We start from the raw sequence: 23,316 nt of genomic DNA on the forward strand, positions 1-23,316 counted from the left end.
GAGCTGCCATATCATTTTCTTAACTGCAAGCCAATTTGCCAAGTCATGCACATGTATTTCATCAAATCTCTAATTTTACCCTTGAAGTAGCTAGAAAAAATGGCAAGAGTAGCTAGAAAAGTAGCTATCTAGAAGTAGGTAGAAAACTAGCCCTCATCAAGATTATTCATACTTACAGTGCTATGGCTCTCTACCCTGTAGCATTCTTGCGCATGGGAAAGAAAATGAAATTGATGGAGGTATTGGGCAATGCTGGCTTTTAACATGCTTCTCTTTTCCAAGACACTCCAGGTTTAATTTTTTGGCATGGGAGTCATTGTGGTGGTAGCTTTATTTTTTGAATAAATATAAATGCACATGCTAGTTGCTTTCAACTGATAACTATGAAGAGGCTTTTCATTGAGTTATTACTATGGAATTATCAATTAAGTTGAAGGGTTGTCCATTCCAACATAATCTATTCATTTCTATTTTTACAGAGATTAATTGTCTTTAAAAATTTTAACCAAGTTTTTCATTAAATGATTACATAAACTAATACACATAGTATGATCTGACCAAATGCAATTAAATATTATTCAAGCTTATCAAATACTTCTAAAGTATTCAGCTCTGTTTTCTCAATTCATGATTCCTATTTTTCCAAAAGTTATTTGATGCAAAATGGAGGTGCAAGATATTCTGTATCCCAAAGCCCAATATATTGAAACTGTAAGTAAAATGTAGCTAAGTTCTCACTTAAAACCTTATTTCTATTGAGGGGTTGCTCATTTATTTGGAAACTTTGACTTAACTCACCATAGATTCATGTATCAAATGTACGTACCTATTTATTGTTGATATTCCTGTCATCTTTAATTGTGTTGAGCTGAAAAGTCTTCTGTTGTCTCCCCATATATTTCATTTTTTTTCATTTTTTTTTGTCTACTCTGCTCCAGCATAGCAAACTATCACTGAAATTGATGTGCAATATATAAGAGCCTCAAATTAAATCATTGTATTGGTTTCCTGACTTCATTCCTGATGAAGGCAATCATATGGATATTTTCAGAGAATGAAAACATACAAAATCTTTATACAGTTATTGCCAATAACATTTTCTCATGCATGCATAATATAGTCCAATGCAATGGATTTTTTTGTGATCAAGCAAAATATTACAGGCCACAGGCAATCGCGTGAGCCGCGCAAGTATCTTGTGTGGCTCCCAACACATCGTTCTGAGCGGTAAGGTGATCGTCTTGTCTGGAGCCATCATCAGGGGAGACTTGGCTAACGTGCGTGTTGGTCGTCACTGTTTCATTGCGACCAAAGCTGTCATCAGACCGCCATTCAAGAAATTTAGTAAAGGGTGAGTGAAATTTTATCTACAATCAATAGTAGTACAAACATGATAACAGATTTTAACAGAATATGCTTTTTTCATTTCATAATTATGATACTTTTTAGTGGCCCCAAACCTCAAAGATCTTGGTAACTTTTCTAAAATAGGGTGGCATTCTTCCCACTTCACATCGGTGACCATGTCTACATTGGTGAGGGCTCTGTTGTGAATGCTGCTGCCATCGGATCTTACGTACACATAGGCAAGAACTGCGTCATAGTGAGTTTTCCTATGTAAATCCTGCATCCAAATTTAAAATTTTTCATCTTAAAGCATTTACTACACAGGAGGGTTATATTATTATCCAGTTTAATAAAATTTTTATATTAGATAATCGTCTTAATATTGATCACAGAGCGTGATATATTTGCCACCTACAATTTAAATTTCTGAGCTTTAGACTGTTGTTTACACTTTGTGCCTTTAGCCAGGCATAGAAGTAAAGCATGATATTATTTAACAGGGGAGACGCTGCGTTCTGAAGGACTGCTGCCACATTGCTGACAACACCGTGCTGCCCCCGGAGACTGTAGTGCCGCCCTTTGCAATCATGTCGGGGTCTCCAGCTTACCACGTTGCCGACCTCCCTGAAGCCACGCCTGACCTCATGATGGACTACACGCGTTCCCTGTACAACCACTTCATCATGGTCAAGGAGGTCCAGGCGGACAAGAACAAGAAGAGCGACAGCACCGCCAAGCTGGTCGAACTCTGAGGCAGTGCCTATCATCTGTGATTAATCAGAAATTAGTTTTATCTATTCCATGTTTTGGATCACTCTGCGCTAGCAAATAACGTCTTTAGCATAAATTAGAAACATAACTATTTAAAATATGTTTTTGTGTATTTATCTTTTTCAACTTTATAGTTTCTAGTCTTCATAATTCATCTTTCTCTATCCAATAATGATGTAAGGACTTTAAAGGCAAAGGCAAACACCGACATATATTTCATTTCAAAATTATAACTGCTTTATAAATAAGGACTCTTGCTTGGTCGCTGCAATATATATATATATATATACTCGAGGACAATTAATTCATGTGAAATTGATAACGCATCTTTCTGTGGTTACCAAAGTGAAGAGATGGGAACATCTTCATAAATATACTAATTTTTAGAAGTCCTAATTTCTATAGTTGTATTATAATTCGATTATGGAATAATTCTTTTAGGTACACATCTCTTTGTAAAATCGATAATTTTCAATTAAAGGTTGCAGTCATTCATATTTATATAATAAATAACGCAATAAAAATTCAGCCTAATATTGATTGAATATTCATACATCTTCATTCAATCGCCTATTCCATAGAAAAGAATTTACTTGAACATTACAAATGGGTTTCATCTGCTCAATAAATTCATCCAACATTTTGTGAGCTAACTTATATCATAAAAACTGGCCATATTCAAGGAGTCGGCCAACGTATAAAAACTTACCACGCTCAGGGAAGCTTGCAAGGCTAAAAATCCTTTATTGACAGCATTGAACTAATTTATAAATAACTATTTTGATATAAATTGTAGATTATTTGTAAATGAGAAAGGTAATGGTACGGCAAGTTGAATTAATAATTTTCAAACTCAATTTTTCTGATAAATTTCACGAAAGTACTAACGTTGAGATACTTATCTTAGGCTTATGGTACATCTTGGTACAAAAATTTCATTTGAGATTTCAAAATAATTGCTAACATTTTACTACTCATTTGCATGGTACAAAAGTGCCGAAATCAGCAATTCAAAACATATGTTAATCAAAATGTTATATAGAAACAATACTAAAAATTCGACTGACTGAACTAAACAACGGTGTACGATGTAGAATCTTTGCATGGAGTGCAACTCCTACAGATTCACGTCTGGCCAAACGGGCATTTTGTGAACTTCTAATGATTCGCCAGTCACACATTCATCATTAGGCCTGCAAAGGAAACTTAAATCCGAATACCAGCGGATGTGGAAAAATCACTCGCAGAAATTTTTAATTAAAATACTCCTGAAAGATGCTTCAGCGTTTGTATTCAATACTCCGCACATAGACTAGAACGAATACCTAAGCGTGCTCAGGAATGATGCCGAGAGCCGCAATTCTAAATCTAGACAACAACTTCCAACCATCGTCTGGACACATGGCTACCGAGTCCAACGAGCCATTAATAAATGCCTTATAAATGCTTGTTTGTAACTTCACAGTTACATTAAAAAATGAAAAGGTATATACTCTAGCGTCACATCAGAAGGGTACAATCAGTCCCTTCACGCAACTTATAATTTGAAACATACATCACGAACACATTCGTACTTTCCCATATAATTTGAAGCGCAGTTCAACAGCAGAACAAGTAAGGTATTTAAATCAACTTAGAAGCCTACAATTAATAGCTAACACCATTGGCTATAAAACTAGGTATTAATTTATTTAGATTGGGATTTCATCAGTAGCATTCTTCGGAACAAATGCTCCTACATTTATATCCCGCTAAATGACGTATTTTAGCAAGATACGAAACTTCATGAGCGATCATTTCTGTGTGACTTGGAGTAAAATAAAATGTATTGTTCACGAGATCAAAATTTCAGTACAATGAGAACCACCTGAAAGACTTGAGGACACTGCTAATGATACTGAGCGAGCACGTATTCTCTAGAACTCTCCAGCTAGGTAATAAAAAAATAGATTTCAATCTAGATGCCCAGAAAAATTACGCGTACTGAAAAAACGCTGCATTCATCTTCTAGGCTAGATAATCCTGATAAATATTACTGAGAAAATTATTGTCGAGGAAAACGACACTTTCCTGTCAAATAAAAAATTGTATGTAGTGGAAAATTTTTCATGAAAATTCCAGTATGTGTATAGAATGAAATTTTCTCGCTACCAGAAAGACAACAGAAAATTATATTCTTGTGTGAATTAGTTTTACGGATTTGATTAACATTTTCACAGTAATGCCGACGCGAAACAAGCTCCTCGGAATACCTAAAAAGATTCCAACTTTGCAAAGTAAAGTGACGAAGGAAGACAAGGTTTAAAATTAACAGAAAAATATTGGTAGAAACGGAATGGAAGGCGATAGTCAGAGTGCATTCTCCAGGCTTTGCAGTACAACTATTTATATTAAAATAAATTATTTATTTTATTCGTTGCTAAAGCTAAAAATCTACAAGAGCAAGAAAGAGATCATGACTCACTGGTTCGAGAGTACATGATATCGATCAACTCTTATATTCAATAGAAAGGAATTTACAGCTTCGATGAAAAAGAAGTGCAGAAACTACCATAATACACGTAAGTTTAGTGACTCGCAAATAGCTTTTAGGAGAGAGCTTCACGTCAGGTTTTCTCACAAACTATAATTTACTTACATTTGTTATTGAAGATGTCAGTAAATTTGCGACGTTCTTCAACACGAACAATATAATATGCTGCGATGATGAAGAGTATACTGTTCTCAGAATTACTGTAATATCACTATTAATAATAGCACAACGTTTCAGCAGATCATAATTCAAACTACACAACACGATAGGAAACAAGGAATGTTTGAAAGGATTGAAGGAAAAAGAAAATACTTATAAAAGAATACTGCATGGTACCGAAGTGTGGCAAAATGGCCAAGAAAATTGTGCAGCTCTAGGGTGTGTTTGCAAGTGCAAACTAAACAAAAATTGATCAAATCTAACTAAAACTAGACAGATAAATTTAGAAAATTGAATATTTGCCAAAAGATTTTTTAAACATTGAATTTAATGACAACAATCATAGATACCACAATTACACGTGGTGAAATTATGGGCACAACTGACAAAATCTTAAGCACAAATCATAAAGCAAAAAAACATACAACTAGAAAGTCGGATCAACTAATAAACGAAACCCAACAAAAACAACTCAAAGGAAGACCAATTACATCAAAGCAAAAGGAGCTGCTGGATGACCCAACAAAGGCTTCCCCAGCTCCTCAAAATGGGGTGGTGGTGGCTTCAAATCCTGGTGAAGGGAGCAGAGGGGCTGTCGGTGACTCGGCGATCTCCCAGGGCGGCTTGGGCAAAGAAGCTTGTCCAGGCAGCAGCGGCGACATTATGGGCACTACCAGATCGTCCATGTTGGGCAGCACGAATATTTTCTCGAAGACTTTACGCAGCTGTCGCTCAATGAAGTTGGAGAGGAAAGGTAAAGACAGCGGCTGATCCCCAAGCTTTGGTTCAGCTTTCATGACGAGCTTTGGTCGCGTCCTGAAACCGTACCAGATGCGGTCTGACGGCTGGGGTGGAATGTTCACAGCCAGCACTCCACAGAGCTTCTCTACCCTCACTGACAGAACTATTCTAGTATTACTAACTCCCTTCATTGCTTTGCGGAGGATGCCCCAGTCAGTGGCTTGCTGGAAATAGCGTGAGCCAGTAAGCGTGTCCACGAGTTTCATAAGACGTCGTCCTCCCCCAGGGGGTGACACACCTTCAGAGGATTGGCTCGTCACTTCACTACTCGTGACGTCCTCGTCATCGCTGCTCGACTCGACGCTGTCGTCCGTGTCAGTGTCGAAGTGAAGTTCACGGAACTGAGCGCCGTGAGGAGCGAAGCGTGCAGATGATCGCTTCACCCGCGCCCCAGCTTCTTGCACGGGGCCTGAGGAATTACCTAACCCTCCCTGCACACTGTCCCCTCGTTTCAATTTCATGAGGTCGATCTTAGTCTCGATGGTCATGGTAAAATTTCCGTCGTATTGTACAGACAAATCGCACCACAATCCACAGTTATCTTGCACGGGCGGGTCCACAGAATGCAGCTGAGGGATGGCCTTGCCTGCAGTCACCCCGCACACCACGAGCTCCCCAACCAGCGGCGGCAGGTGCACTTTGCTCAGCTTACGTTGGATGCGCTCTTGTATCTACAAGCCAAAAAATAATCCATGCGATTATAGCTTTACTGCTTTCGCTATCAACTGACATAACATTAATGTTCATTACCTATGAAATAAAAATTATCTATCAACTGACTATTGACCGTTACAGCCATCATGATCACCTTAGACACATTTTAAGTTGCTAGAAGAAACAAAATATGTCCTCATCGATATTAAAAGCAACACTCACTTTATTAGCCCAGTAAGGATTGTGCAGGAAGTCATACAAGAGTCTGCCGGCCAGGATGTTGATCCAAGAGACCTCAGGCGTGACAGGCTGCCACGGGTGCAGCAAGCGGTCCATGTAGCATCTGAAGACGGCGTCACTCTCCCATGTTGACTCGCCCTTCAGTTGCGCTGCTGCGACGAAGCGACGGAACCTGGACGGAAAATACAGAATCTCATTCATTAAAAAATTATGTCAATGACTAGTTCAGTGCATTCTTAAAAGTAACAGTAGGTGCCACATGAAGGGACCTTCTATGCAACAAATGGCTGGTCAGATATGTTGCTAAGTGACAACGCAACTTTAAATATAATAACTCGATCCCAGAGTATTTATTGACCCTTGTAAGTAATTAACATGGTTATTCATCATGATTTAATTAAAATTTAATGACCTATGTAACTAATTAACATCAAGTTTAATTTTTTAAATATTTCAAACATGGCAATTTGTCTAGAATAGAGAGGAAATGTACCAGATTTCCTTATCCCTGTCAGATCTGGCGAAGAAATAGAGCTGTTCCTCAAAGCACATATCTTCAGTCACATGCTCGAACGAGTCCAGCTCTGCCGCGCCCAAAGTGGCATCGATGCCTCCCGCGCTCTCATCTTCTTCAGAAATTGTTGACTTTTTCTCATTCTCTTCGTCTTTGAAGAAAAATAAAAAAATATTCACTATGAACCAATATTCAAACTTATTGATTTGGTTTTACAAATGAAATATTAAAAAAACTCCATCATACAAATGTGAATTCTATACATAGATGAGAATGTAAGGAATAATGAATATAATAAATGTTGAAGTACCATCAGGAAGTGGAGCAAGAAGGTCAGCTGGAATACTTGAAGTGATGAGCCGAGCTGTCCTCCTGAGACGTACACACACTGGATACTTGCGACTCCACAGCCACCGTCGCGGCAGGTAGTCAGGCTCGAGCGTCACGCTAGCGCCACTCAAGTCGTAATCGCGGTGATGCACGAAGCCCCCGCTGTCCAACTTTTCCTCGAAGTGAGCGTGCTTGTGCACCTTCTTGCGGGGATGATCGACCATCAGCAGGGTGCCATGCAGGCGCACGAAAATGCAGTGAATTTTCGAAACATGATGTTCTTCTGGGTGGTATTCACCATCTAATTTGTTGAGCCATCCCTGACGGAACAGATCAGTGTGAGTAGAGAAAACAAACTCATGTTGAATGCAACTATTTAATTCCTCAGAATATTATAATACAAGATATTTTACAGACATCAATACTAGGTATATATGAGACCCTTAATCTATGGGAAATGAGGTTTAGCTAACTGGGATAATCGAGCAAGTTAAAGCGTGATTGCATTGTGTTGTAGTCTTGATTCACTGTTCAAATTACCTAAAACAGCTCTAAATTCCAATAGCCAAGCACGTACCTTGAAGCACAAATTATCTTCTTCAGAAGGTGATGTTAAAGTTATCTGCTCTTGCTGCACACACTTGTCCTCAGAAACTGCTTTGGCAGATTGAGGTAAGAGGAACTTGGTTGCTAGAACGTATAAGGAACTGATAGAGATACTGAGACCAAAAATCAAACCAGCCAAAAATCTTGGCATTGGTAAAACAAAACATGTTATGAAAATAGTAGATACAATGATCATTTTCCAGTAATAGCGTAATTTAACAGGGAGATATGTTGTAAGGTTCATAATCCCTAAATCATCATCATCATCAACATCAGACTGGCTCAACTTCCCTGTCAAGTTCAAGTTATCAATAACTGAAGAATTGAATGTTGATATTCTATTTTTGCCTTGGAAATTTTTCTCATGGATATTGGAAAAATGCACAGATTTTTCATCCAATATAGAAAGAGATGGGTCTTCTTCAGCTTCAACTGCATCTTCTATGGAGACATCCAACACAGGAGAACTTGGTATCTTGGGTGGAGAAGCAAAATCCAGTGCCAGTGCCCTGTTACTGAGGCTGGAGCTCAATGATATTCCTTTAATGCCTCGGCCATCTTTCCGATTTCTGAACCGAATATCAAATACACTGGGAGATGTGTGCTTCTTTTCTGCAGTCAATCGATGTTGAGAATCATTAGTAGAATTTGCCTCATTAACTTGAAGCTTTGTTGGAGGCAGTGGCTTGAAACAATCGGATGGAGAATCATCTGAGACCTTTGAGTAAAGCTCATCATTTTTAGACTCTGAGGCCAAGTGAGAAAATGATATGCATTCATCCTCCAAAAGGCCAATGTGAGCCAAGTCACTTTCATGAGAAGAAAGGTTTGTATTTCTCCCCCTCTCAGATCTGATTTTACCTATTCTGTCTTCCAAGGTTTTGCTCAGCCGAGAAAAAAGACTCTTCGGTGAAGCGCTGGCACTAGCGGTACCAGAGGGTAGATTGGGAAAAGGACGAGGATCACATGGGGTATTAGTATGAAGGACATCATCATATTTTGGTAAATCTTCTACATGAGCAGACTCAAGACTTTGAATAGAAGAGCCAAGTGAAGCATCCAAGCTCAGAGAACGCTTTCCAGATGAGTGGAGGGAAGAACATTGTGGAGCAGAACATGATAAAAGATCAGCATTCCCTGATAAGCTATCATCATCTTCATCAACACCATGAGACTCAGGATCCATACCTGCAAAAAATGCATTTTTAACTGCATTACAATATAAGAAATTAATGATTCAGGTCATATAGAGGTTTACATTGAGGCAATATAAACCATTTGAAAATTTGCAAGTAAGAAATTTATTGCATAGCATATTTAGTAAATTTAGAATTTGTTGGATTAAATCATGAGAGAGTCAAACAATTCTTTAGACGACATTGGCAGATCAAAAGACATGTCTCAGGAAGAAGTTTTAGTTTATTAGCGATGTTTCAAATGCAATGAACAATCATTTTTAAGTTACAAGAAGCATTAAATATTGAATTTTTGGTGGAGATAAGTACATGATATAACTTAATAGGATCCAACAGCAAAATTTTGAACCAGAAAAATCACTCTGAAAACGATCTCAAATTCCAGACAAATCTGGTAGTTAGGGAATAGATAGCCGGAGTCCAATTTGACGAGATGAGGGGTTCAGCTATTGTTGAATGGCTGATATGGGGCCACTGCTTGATGATGATGCTGGAGAGTTCTTCCAGCACAATGCCAGTGATGGTCTATCTGTGAGCTTGTCTCATGTGGTTCACTTGCTCTCCAGTTTGCTAATGAGCTCAGTGTCCTTGCTCTCCAGCTCAGTGTCCTGGTTGTTAGTTTAATTTTTCTGATGCAGTCTAAATCATGAGGAAGTCTACCACCTTCTTTGAAGCAAAATTTATAGACTAAATCAGCCTCTTCAATAACACCCACATTTTTGCAGGGGCTATTATTGCATTTAGTTAGGAGTTTGAAGTTGTTGTCAAGGGTGTCATGAAGCCTGTTGAAATCAACATTCTTGAGATGAAATTGCTTGTTTGTAATGCTTTGAAACCTGGTCTGATTATGAGCTTATCTCAGGTGGTAGGTAGGAGAAATGGCTGTTCAGTGTCACAGTTTTTACTCAAAGAACTCCAATGCAATCTAAAACATGAAGACGTTTAAAACCTTTGAAGTAAAATTTATAGAATACACCAGTCTCTTGAAGAACTCTTGCTTTATCTCCAGGGCCAATGCTGCATATATTCTGGGGGTTTGACGTTATTGTCGTAGGTGTCACAAAACCTGTTGAACTCATGGATGATCTTGAGATGGAGTTAATTGTAATACTTTGAGACCTGATCTGATTGTGAGCTTGTCTCAGGCGCCAGGCAAAACGGCTATTCAATGGCTGTCTTCTCAACCAAAATTTTATTATTTAATGCTTCTTGTAACTTGAAAATGAAACTGAATGTTTGTTGCATTCAAAACATTGTTAATAAACTTTCTGAAATATGCCTTTTGATCTACCAACATCATCTGAAGAATGGTTCTAAGAGCATTTTAAATTCTCTGGTCATTAATTGCATGTATATAAACACACTCGTATATATACTCCTGGATGTACAGAAAGTTATGAATATATATTTCTAAAATCACAATTTCTGTGTTAATTTTGCATACAAGCTCCAATCAGAACTTGTTCAAATAATATAGAAAGAAGGTGCTTCAACTATTAGCAAATTGATCCTATTTTCTAGTCACAAGTTTATTTCCAGAGCCACAAAATTTGCTGCTACCAAGCCATTGGAGAACAATTTGGAACAATAAGAATTTAGCCCAGCATTGCCTGGGCTTAATAATTTTCAAAAACTGTTATCCAGAATACCAAAATTAATCAATTTCATGCATGTTATATGATTTAAAAAAATACTTTTTCAAACTCACTCTTTACATAGAACTCCAATTAAAATCTATTTCAAAATAATAGAAAAAAACATCAGAAATTTTATGTTATAATTCATTTTCAACCATTTAAATTTAAATTTCAATTTTTGATCAAATGCTTTCCCACCAAGTTTTGCAATGCCTTTCTATTCTACATTTACCAATAAAATTTCAGGTCATGGTAATATCTTAATACTATCATAAGTCTTGAAGAAATGTGCTGCAGTGCCTGATCAGCCCTTGAGTAACCTGGTTAGCCCAGCATGACCATAGATCAATAATTCAGGCAATTTGCAATCAAAAATCTCATAAATCAAATCCCATCAATAAGAAAATAATACCTACTGATAAAGGAAAAACTATTCAATTTCATGTTTCATATTTCATTTTCTTCCAATTGCAAAACAAAGAAAAATTTATTATTCTTCTTCCAATTAAAATTCTAGCTTTTATCTTATTATTTCCCTGGAAACTGGCAACATTTTGGATCTAAAAACCTGATCTTGGCAACTTAATTGCCAACTCGCATTTTGGTTCATAGCCAACATAAGCCAAGACTCCTAAAAAAAGCTTGGTGGTGGCCAAAACCCAGGTCCTTACCAATCTACCTTCCTGATTATGAGAACCTAATAAGGCCTTAGTTTTGATTGATTAGTTAGACCAAAAAAAAAAATTTTTGGTGACCTAAAAATGCTGGTCTGAGATTGTTTGCTCTTAGGACAAAATTCTTCTATGGGTATTTAAAAAAAAATTTGTAAATAAAATTTCAAGTTTTTTATTTTGTTAAGCTGATATGCAAGTTGCTATCTTACATTTTTTCATGACCTTGGTTTGGCAGACAGGGGTTGGTCTGGCTGAGTTTAAGGGGAGCATCTAATTTTTTTCTGATTAAAACCAACTTTTTTTTATTTATGGACTGATCACTTAGAAACTTGGCACACATGTGTAAAACAGAAATCTAAAACTTCTTAGTTCCTATAAATTTTTCAGAAAAATGGAAGAAAATGTGAAAGAACATATAAAAGAACATATCTAGGGATTGGTTGTAGTTTTTTTAAATTCTCATTTTGGTGGGTGGGGGGGTGGATTTTTAGTCAATTTTCCTATTACCCCCTTTTTTACAAAATATGCGTAGTCCAAACTATAAAAAAATTACAAAAGAGCTACAACCATTCTTTAAATCTTTTTTATAAATTGAATGGTATATCTCTCAATGCTGTAGTAGCTTGAAAAATAATAGGAGGAGATAGATTTTCAAGATGGTGCATTTTGGAAATTTTATTTGTTCAGGGAAGCCAAATAAGTAAAATTTATTTTAAAAAAGGAGATTATGCCAAAAATTGCATGATATTTTAGCCCAAGTTTTCCCCATTGCCATTGTACTTAAGGGGACCAGCTTAATGAGAACTTAAGGGGGGAAAAATGAGAAAAAATGAGAAAAATGGGAAAAAACGTGCATAAAAAAACTATGAGGAAAATGAGAAAAATGATCATAGAGTTGATAGGTATGGTCTTTACAAATCGAATGATACATGTCTCGATGTTGTAGGATGATATTTGTAGGAGGAGATAGATTTTCTAAAGTACCGTAAAATAGGGTAACTTAGACCAGCGGGGTAACTTAGACCACTTTTCGTTTTTTTAACAAAAACCCCCAAAACTCAAAAACTATTTGACATAGAACAATGTTGTCAATGGGCATTAAAGGCCTAATACTGAGGCTACATAACACAATAGAAAGATTTAAAAAGTTTGCATATCTAATAGGTTAAAAAATTAAAAATGTAACCCATGAAAAAAAGCTATTATTTAAAGCCTAGCCTGTCAGATTACCCCTCTAATTTTTTTATTTTTTGGTTAAATAACTCCAGGTTTTGATGCATTGTAGTAGAACTCTTCTAGTTACATATGCAAATGACAAATTTTAGGAAAGTGTCATAGTTTGCAAATGGGGGGCACCACCTCCAAATGGGGGAACTTAGACCACCTAATGTCAGCCCTGACGGGGTAACATAGACCGGCTTGAAAGTTCATATAAAATTACCATATATAACATATTTTATGTTTGACAGCCTATTTATGTTTTTTCTTTATGTTTCAGCCTCTACAGAGTCTTATATATGGTAATTTTAACTTAATTTCCAAGCCAGTCAATATTTACCCCATCAGGGCTGCCATTAGGTAGTCACATTTCCCCCATTAATGGGGGAAGTGCCCCCCATTTGCAAACTATGACACTTTCCTCAAGTTTGTCATTTGCAACTAGAAGAGTTCTACTACAATGCACCAAAACCTGGAGTTATTTGGTGTGATTTTACCAAAAAAATATAATTGATTTTACCACCCAGTCTAAGATATCCCAAGAGCTGGGGTAACAAAGACCATCACTTTTTTTGAAATTACATAAAGACTATCAGAGGCAGGAGCCAGCAATTTATGGTGAGTGAAGCTAGAGTATAGACCTGTATTTTGCATGTTTCAATTCAAGTTTAATTTAGCTAGTAAAAAAATGGCATCATTTATAAAAAAAAAAGTGGTCTAAGTTACCCTTTTTTAGCCGTTTTCTATGAATTTCATGTTTTCTATAAATTTTTTTGTAAAATTCATAGGAGCAAAATGTTATTGTTTTTACATTTTACATATGTATGTAAAGTTTCATGATGATAGGATACTAACTGTAGAAGTTTTTCCGGAGGGTAGCCGGTCCCCTCAAGGTACCAGCACGCATCTTTGGACTTAATCTTGTCCAGTTTAGCAAAAATAATAAGCTATAAATGTGATATTTATATATATATATATTTATATAGAAAATGTTCGTTTCATACATGTTCCAAATGTCCTTATGCAAAAATTATTGCATGTACATCCATGGCATCAGCTGTGTTGAATGCATCTTGTTTGTAGCTTTTAAACGAGTGCAAACACTTTGCAATTAACAAGAATAATGATCCATAAATACCATTTTTAATTGTAAATTTATAAATAGTTATAAAATGGTCATTTTATAAAAATTCAAAACAGCCTTGCACAAAAACTATTACAAACACATCTATGTTACGTATTAGCTTTGTTGAACGAGTCTTGTTTGTAGCTTTCAAATGAGTGCAAACACTTGGCAATTACTGAGAATAATGATCTATATATGTACAGATTGTACTTATTGTGTTCTAAGGCAATCTATTGCATTCCAACGTGATCTATTGCATTCCAACATGATCTATTGCATTCCAATGCAATCTAATGCATTCCAACGTGATCTATTGCATTCCTTTGTGATCTATTGCATTCCAATGCAATCCAATGCATTCCAACGCAATCTATTGCATTCCAGCGTGATCTATTGCATTCCAATGCAATCTATTGCATTCCAATGCAATCTATTGCATTCCAATGCAATTTATTGCATTCCAACGCTATTTATTGCATTCTGACGCAATCTATTGCATTCTAACACAATCAATTGCGTTTCAACGCAATCTATTGCGTTTCAACGCAATCTATTGCGTTCCAACGCAATCTATTGCGTTTCAACGCAATCTATTGCGTTTCAACGCAATCTATTGCGTTCCAACGCTATCTATTGCGTTCCAATGCTATCTATTGCGTTCCAACGCAGCCTATTGCATTAAAGCGCTATTTACTGAATTCTAACACAATCTATTGCATTCCAATGCAATCTATTGCATTCTAAAGCAATCTATAATATATTATTATAAAAACCTACAATAACAAAATAAGCAATATATGACAAAGGTTAATGACTAAGTTATCATTTTTAATGGGATATGCTTAATGCTACTGATATTGATAACATTACCATACCCAGGATGGTGCCATTTTCCGCGGATTACTCCGGCGTAAACAAGGCTCCAAGCCCTTCTACTGGCGTACAATGCGGCGTACAAAGAGCTAAAATAACGTTATTGGCGCACACGCCCGGCGTACATCCGCATCTGGCTTGTCTCGACATACGTCTGCATCTGGGTGATCTGGCTTGTCCTGACGTACTGTACGTCCGCATCTGGCTTGTCTTGGCGTACGTCCGCATCTGGCTTGTCTCGGCGTACGTCTGCATCTGGGTGATCTGGCTTGTCCCGGCGTACCGTACGTCCGCATCTGGCTTGTGTTGGCGTACGTCCGCATCTGGGTGATCTGGCTTGTCCCGACGTACGTCCTCATCTGGTTTTGAGCATTTTAGTGCATACTAATGCGTTTTAAGGCGATTTAGGGCCTTCTAATGCGATCTAGTGCGTTCTATTACGATCTAGTGCGAGATGTATAGTGTTATATCATGATTAGTTATGTTATAATGTATTGTGTCATGTCATTACAATGTGTCATGCTATGTTATTTATGTTATGTTGTGTTACAGGGCAATGAGTTATGTAATGTTGTGACATTATGTTGTGTTGTAATATGTTGTGCTATGATATTGTTTGTTATAATATGTTATGTTATAATGTAATGTCATGTTAGGGTGTGTTATAATGTGTTGTATAGTGATATGTTGTGATGAGTGCAGTGCTGTTGTGCAGTGATATTTTGTGTTGCAATGTGTTGTGTTGTTAATACCATATTGTTAGTGTTACCATATTTTGTGTTATTCGCTTGTATCGATCATTAAGCATCGGGCACTTTGATCGCAGAGAGCGCTCATAAGTGTTGATCATTGGGCATCAGCTAAACCGACCGTAAATCCCGTGCGCTTGTGTCGATCATTAGGCATCGGCCACTTAGATTGCAAAGAGCACGCATCAGTGTTGATCATTGGCATCGGCTAAACCGATCGTAAATCGTGTGCGCTTGTGTCGATCATTAGGCATCGGCCACTTTGATCGCAGAGAGCGCGCTTCTGTGTTGATCATTGGGCATCGGCTAAGCCAATCGTAAATCGCGTGCGCTTGTGTCGATCATTAGGCATCTTCCACTTTGATCGCAAAGAGCGCGCATCAGTACGTATTGATCATTGGGCATCGGCTAAAACGATCGTAAATCGCGTGCGCTTGTGTCGATCATTAGACATCGGCCACTTTGATCGCAAAGAGCGCGCATCAGCATAGCGGAATTCTATGAAGAGAGGTACTTATGGCGGTCCACCGCCGTGCGGCGGTCTTAACCCTTTGCAAGGCGCCATGCCCTTGGCCCTTGGGCCCCTCTTGCAAGTTGCAATGGTCTAAAATCAACAGTTCGACCCCATGGTCTCATCACAACTCCCTCTAGAAATATGTGGAGTTTTGAAATTGATATAAATAAATCAATAAATACTTGAGCTGGGAAATTCCTTAGTTAATTATTTTGGTTCCAGAATGATATCAATGACATATAAAATGATAATGACATCGGTTAAGCCTCAGCCATGTTTCCAGCTCTACTCAGTCCTTTCACTTTTACCATTTACCTCGTAACTCATGATGTTGGAACTTCGATGTTCAAATGTTGACACTACTGTCAAGTGTCAATATCACAATCAAAATTATTTCACAATCAGAAATATGTTATAATATCACAATCGAAAATATTATTTATTCACAAATAACATCGATCGCAATGCTGAACTGTTTCCACTTTCCATATTCACTGGGATCACTGCTGTCGCTGTGGGCCTTTGTTTACATACGGCTTGCAGGGCGGCCCTGCGGTGACATCACACAACAACACAAGAACACGTCACACAACAAGACATCAAACAATGCAATATTTCGCATTTTTGCTGCACCACAAATAAATAAATGTAAATAATTAGTTATGGAAAATATGTTGCTGGAACATTTTGAGAGACTGTGCCTAAGCAGAATACAATATTCTATTATTAGTGAAGCTACTAACAATAAAGGTAGTTCATTTGATTGTCGCTGCTAGCGCTGGCATCTGAATGCGGGCATGCCACCTTTGTTTAGAATTTGAACAATTCAATATCTCACTAAACCACAAGTTAATACATTTAAATAATTAGTAATGGAAAATATGTTGCTGGAACACTTCAAGAGACTGGACCCAAACAGAATACAATATTATTATATTATTAGTGAAGATACTAACAATAAAGTAGTTCATTTGATTACCGCTGCTAGCACTGGCATCTGAAGCTTCTATGGGTAATTTTACTTCTATGGGTACAACTTCTATGATCAATTTGAATCATAAACATTTACCTAAGGCAAGAAATTAGCAATCAATAATTCAAGGTTATTTTGTAAGTTTTGTAACAAGGGAAGACTACATTAAATACGTATTGGCAACTTATGCTAAAAAAATGCACTGAAACTGCAAACAGCTGTGACAGAAGGTGCCAGAAAGCGCAATCGATTCATTTGTCATTTTTTATTTCAAATCGCTTTCAGTTCTTTGGACTAGGAGCGTAAATTTTAGTCTAAAACCTATTAAAAGTTTACGTTTCTGCGTGGATTTTGATGCTGTTAGCATTTAAATACTTGAAACTATCTCTGATGCAAGTAATACTGGCTAAATACATTTTAATTTAGAAATTAACATCAATTGAAATTACTGTTGTTCCAGCCTATGTTGGTTCTTGCGAACCAATTTTTGCATCCAGTCGCTTATATTGAAAATAAAATTGTTTAAGCAAGTATTTCCAGAGGTGGGCAGTAGCGCGCTACATGTAGCGGCCACTACATTTTCAGTAGCGGTAGCGGCTCTACATTTAAGGCAATGTAGCGGTAGCGGTAGTGCCCGCTACATATTTAAGTAGCGATACGAGGTTTTGCCGCTACAGCCCTACCGCTACATTTATAGATAAAGCCTTTAGATTTTACTTAAGGGGACCAGCTACCCTCCAACAAAACTTTTTTGTTTACAAACGGATCATTTGAAACTTGGTACACATATGTAAAACAGAAATCTAAGACCTTTTTGTTCATGTAAATATAAAAAAAATGAAAGAAAACGTGGAATTAATAGAAAACGGCAAATAAGGGGTACTCTAAAAAAGTTTATAACTTTTGCAAATCACATGCTACAATGTCGAGACACATTATCATTCGATTTATAACAGCAATATCTAGCGACTGTAGAGCCCTGATTTTTTATTTTTCCCATCGCTTTTTTTCGCGTTCTACCCATTTTTTTCACATTTTTATCCCCCCCCCCCCAAACTGTTGGAGTTATAATTTTTTTAAGATGGCGTTTTTTGGATTGTTAAATTGTTCAGCGGAGCCAAATAAAGTAAAATTCATTGAAAACAGAAGAATATGCCCCAAAAAGTCTTGATATTGCAGCCCAAGCTTTCCCATTGCCAATTATTTGCATTCAAGGTACCAGCACGCGTCTTTAGACCTATTTATGTTCAATTTAACGTGAATAATAGGCTATAAATGGGACTTTTTATATATAAATACATATATATATATAAAATATTCATTTTACATAACTTTACAACTGCATTACGCAAAGACTATTGCATGAACATTCATGGTAGTACCTTTGTTGAACGCGTCTTGTTTGTAGCTTTCAAACGAGTGCAAACACTGCAATTAACCTAAATAATGACATAAATACCATTTATTTGTAAATAATGATATAAAATGATCATTTTATAAAAGTTCAAGACTGCATTACACAAAAAAATATTGCATGTACCTCTTGGTAGTAGCTTTGTTGAACGCATCTCGTTTGTAGCTTTCAAACGAGTGCAAACACTTTGTAATTAACGAGAGCAATAATCTATATATACAGATTTAATTCAAATAAATCTCTGTAAATATTGTTAAAAATTTTCATATATATATATATATTTTTAAAATTGTCTTACGCAAAAATTATAGCACGCACAGACATGCGGTAAACTGTGTTAGACGCGCCTTTTCAGCAGCTACAAAATGAGTGAAGAAAACGGTAAAGCCAAAATTTCCGATTTTTAGGGTAGCCGGTCCCCTTAATAGTATTAAATATTATTTAAAAACCAGCATGATACATACATAATATAAATTACAGAATAAAACTGTACGAAAGATTTCGTTGTAATGTTGTCAACCTCAGCCTGTTACTAGTGTCAACATGTTAGTTGTTACTTGTTAAGTTGTTACCAGTTACCACTTACAGGTTTTTTCATCTCTCAGTTTGCTTACAGTTATTTTTACACAGTTATTTTTATGTTTCACCTTCCCTATATGGATGTCTACTTCAATCTACCAATCTCAAAAATAATCCACATATACCTATATACAAAAAAGACTGATTTTTATATGTATATGTGGATAATTTATTAGATTGGTAGATTAAAGTTCACATCCATGTAGGGAAGGTAAAACATAAAAATAACTATAACTTCTATTTACTGTATCTAACCCTGGGGTAACCCATACTAGTTCGGTTAGGTTAATTGCAATAAAGTTGCATTGATATGTTTTAAAAATGTTTTATTATCATTCAAGTTAATGAGAAAATCCCAATGGCAGAACAATAAATATTTAGAGATTTCCAATAATTTTGGCCACCAATAATTTTGGCCATTGTAGCGGCTAATGTAGCGCGCTACATTTTACTGTAGCGGTAGCGCCCGTTACAATCTAGTGGGTGTAGCGGTAGCGGTAGCGCCCGCTACATTTAGAGCATGTAGCGGTAGCGGTAGCGCCCGCTACATTTAGAGCATGTAGCGGTAGCGGTAGCGCCCGCTACATTTAGAGCATGTAGCGGTAGCGGTAGCGCCACTACATTTCCAAGTAGCGCTGCCCAGCTCTGAGTATTTCTTGCTGCAATCTTGCATTAGAGATAATTCAAAGTTTGTTAATGTTAACAGCATTATAATCCATGCAGAAACGTACATTTTTTATATAGATATTAAAAATTTAGGCTCTTTGACTTGTATACTATGTGTATAGGATTTCAAATGGATGCATGTGTTCAAATTCAAATAAGGCCCGCCCATGGCCAGTGTCAGCTGACGCAGCGAACCGCCCCTTTCTTCAGAAGTTCAGAAGTAAGAAAGCTTTTGCCGGGGAAGGTTGTGTTACATGATCAGTCTGTAAAGAAGCATTGATCGGTTCAAAATGACATAAGACCAGGTTCTTTTGAATAATCAATAACCTATAGAATTGCACCATGCGCATCAGTGTTGATCATTGGGCATCAGCTATATAGGTCGTAAAGCATAGTGGCAAACAAGAGCTTTTTTAGAATCAGTTCATTTTTAATTTCCTCATTTATTCAAGATTTAAACCAATTTTTTAAGTATGATAATGCTGGTATTCAGGATACTTTACTGGTCTACTTATAGGACTCAGCATCATAGTGGCAAAGCAGAGAGTTTTTTAGACTTTGTCTCAAGTTCATTTTTGAGTCCTATAAGTAGACCAGTAAAGTATCATGGATACCAGCATTATCATACTTGAGAAATTGGTTAAAATCTTGAGTAAATGAGGAAATTAAAATGAACTGATTCTAAAAAATCTCTGGTTTGTCACTATGCTCAGCATAGTGGCAAACCAGTGATTTTTTAGAATCAGCTCATTTTTAATTTCCTCATTTACTCCAGATTTTAACAGATTTCTTATGTATGAAAATTTTGGTATCCAAGATACTTTACTGGTCTACTTATAGGACTCAAAAATGAACTTGAGGAAGAGTCTAAAAAACTCTCTGCTTTGCCACTATGGGACTCAGAAATGAACTTGAGGGAGAGTCTAAAAAACTCTCTGCTTTGCCACCATAGACTGACAAACCAGAGATTTTTTAGAATCAGTTCATTTTTAACTTCCTCATTTACCCAAGATTTAAACAAATTTCTTATGTATGATAAGGCTGGTATCCAGGATACTTTACTGGTCTACTTATGGGAGTCAAAAATGAACTTGAGGGAGAGTCTAAAAAACTCTCTGCTTTGCCACTATGTTTGCCACTATGTCGTAAAGCACGTGTGTTTGTGACAATCGCCAGGCATCAATCGTAAAGTATGTGTGCCTGTCAGCCTGTGTCGATCATGCAGCATTGGCGAGGGACGAGGGTTACACTTCCGTTTTTAGCAAGCATATTGGCAACTTTCTTCCCTGGCATACATCCGAAAACGAACCTCCGGCATACATGCTGCACCTTCCTGACCATGGATAACATAAAGATTGAATTCAATATTCTGAATTCCATGAAATTCATAAGTTTAAGAGATAAGAGGGAAGTGCTGTAACTTGTGTTACATATTAGTTGCCTCTTGCCTGAACTTGTCTCATTATGATAGACAGACATAGGGACATAGTAGACTTAGGTAATAGACTAATAGGTACTACCGTACTAGACTATAACTAGATGCAAAAGTGGTGTCTGACTCAGTCAGTCAGTTCTGTCTGCTGTCAGTCTGGTCACGCTGGTTAGTCTCTGGTGTTACCGTGTTATATTAGTTGTCTCATAGACTTAGGGCTTAGAGACATAATAGATGCACAAATTGCATGTTTTAAAAATAAGTAAAAGATGGCGAGTGATCCGCCCTTTTTCAATACCATTCCTTACTTGATTAGAGATAAGGGATGCTATATGCTCTATGCAGTAAAATTGTAGGTAGTTTAAGTTAACGCTGAAGTTGCTCCTCAATAAAAAACAGAACAGCTGAGCCAATGTTGCGGATTACGGTTGCGAGTTGCGACCTCGAAGAATAAATTATGTGTTCACATAGTTGAACTAGTATATTATGAACTAGTTAAACCATAAGGTAAACTCATATAATTAAACCATGAATATTCTCATATTGCAATTTATTTTTACATATGTATCATTTTTACAATTTTGTGGTCCTTAATTTAGTCCTTAAATTTACTTACAATGTCACATTTGAGACTGACAGACATTTGAGTTTGAATGTCTGCTGCCATCTTAGGTGCAACTTTTTGATTTGATACTGAAACAATTTTCCCTATCACTCTGAAACTCTCGTTCAATGCCAGACCAATTTGAAGTGCATTAGTAATTGTTTTTGCAGCTAAACGCTCTCTTTGAAATGCGACTTAATGCGCGTCAAATTGAAATATTTCGTCTTCAATGAAAGGGAGCGCAGTCGTGCACCATTAATTTTGTGCACCAATAAGCCATGAATCGAACGCCTTGGATCTCTCCGGATATACACCAATCAGCCGTGCACCACTCGGCTTTGTCCTCCTCCGGCCTTGACCACCACCTGCCGTGCACCACCAGGCCGCGGATCGAATCTGACTTTCGGGCATCGTTAAATTACGTAATTTTACGTTCACCGAATCTGAGGTTAGGTTTCAGATAGCATAGTTCTGTTCCAAAATTTATCGTCCTTCGACAAGTTGCCGTTCGACCGAGGGCTGGTTCGACCCACGGCCTAGATACGAATGGCTTGAAGTGTTGAAGGCTACGTTCTGGAAGGCAGGAATCAATGAATCATGATGGTCCATTACATCCAGGGCAGTTGTGGTCTTCGGCAGGCGACCCCAATGAAACCTTTAATAAAGAACAATTTCTGCCAAACTACACCAGCTTAGAATAGAGTAGAGGTGTCGGCGCTTAAGAAATAGGCCCATGTCAGGTTGCCTATCCTTCTACTCTTTGTGCCTTGTTCAAAAATCTAAAAACTGGCCATTTGACCAGATCTTTTCAACACTGCCGTTGGTTTGAAATAGCTATTGGACCTATTATTAGGTTAGTAAGGTACTAGGCATTTCAAGTCCGAACATGCTTCTGCATAGCTTTGTCTAGTCTCTTATTGAACGCGTTCATACTAGGAGGCTCAACGATATCAGCAGGGAGTCTATCCTGCATGTCGAAGACTCGCATCGAAAAGAAATGTTGTTGCATTGATGAGTTGCCCCGTAGTTGTTTTAGTTTATATCCGTGATCCCTGGTGTTCGTTCTGGAATAACATAGGATCCGGCACAGTAAGTCCGACGTCTCACTGCTCTGAACAAGGGCATCGAAACTCGGCTTGTAGGCAAGACTTCCATAAATCCAGGCAAAAATATTTTTTTTCCTGCAGCCTGCCATGCATGTTGTTATTAAGGAGGCAGCTCATATCACGTGCGTCTGCCGAAGTTGCCGAACACACCCCTGACAAAAACTCACCCAATCGCCACAGGCGCGCTGTATGAGCAAAAGAGTCTTGTTGCTACTAGCATTTTGTTATTTACAAGGATATTCGCGATCCTTTTTCCATCCATGAAAAATGAAATTAGATATTATAGCAGTAAAATCGCAACATTTTACGTTATATTTGAATAAATAGCGCATATATAAGTTTCTCTGGAATAATGGTGATTTAAAATTGATTTCTTTTCGGGCTCACGCTTCATCGATGCTACGCCGGTGTGTCACGTAAGCCTCTATAGCTTCATCCTTGATATTTTTTGCTGAGGACGTCCAGTGTATGATCGCCGTCACGTACCAACTTGGGAACCGTCGGTCCGATGTGTGGGCATCTGCAGGTCTTTTGGTCTCGAGAACCAAAGGTCTCAATCGCTCACGTGAAGCCGAAAGAGCCGAATTAAACTTTAGTTTG

General features: G+C 37.4%; 2 protein-coding genes across 2 annotated transcripts; one reads left to right on the forward strand and one right to left on the reverse strand.

Moving 5' to 3' along the window:
* Positions 1-459: 459 nt before the first annotated feature.
* LOC108682094 (dynactin subunit 5-like) lies at positions 460-3,395 on the forward strand. The gene is made up of 4 exons (XM_018171205.2): positions 460-711; positions 1,164-1,351; positions 1,492-1,603; positions 1,848-3,395. Exons 1-4 carry the CDS (start codon positions 664-666, stop codon positions 2,097-2,099), a joined length of 600 nt encoding a protein of 199 aa, XP_018026694.1. The 5' UTR covers positions 460-663; the 3' UTR covers positions 2,100-3,395.
* Positions 3,396-5,091: 1,696 nt separating this feature from the next.
* On the reverse strand, positions 5,092-21,389 carry LOC108682093 (testis-expressed protein 2). The gene is made up of 6 exons (XM_018171204.2): positions 21,315-21,389; positions 7,927-9,143; positions 7,330-7,669; positions 6,999-7,170; positions 6,488-6,677; positions 5,092-6,282 (listed from the first exon to the last, which is right to left on the reverse strand). The coding sequence occupies exons 2-6, from the start codon at positions 9,139-9,141 to the stop codon at positions 5,353-5,355; spliced, it is 2,847 nt and encodes a 948-aa protein (XP_018026693.1). The 5' UTR covers positions 9,142-9,143; positions 21,315-21,389; the 3' UTR covers positions 5,092-5,352.
* Between the last annotated feature and the right edge of the window lie 1,927 nt (positions 21,390-23,316).

This window comes from Hyalella azteca, unplaced genomic scaffold (genome assembly GCF_000764305.2).
Source record: "Hyalella azteca isolate HAZT.00-mixed unplaced genomic scaffold, Hazt_2.0.2 contig9603, whole genome shotgun sequence".
Classification (NCBI taxonomy): domain Eukaryota; kingdom Metazoa; phylum Arthropoda; class Malacostraca; order Amphipoda; family Hyalellidae; genus Hyalella; species Hyalella azteca.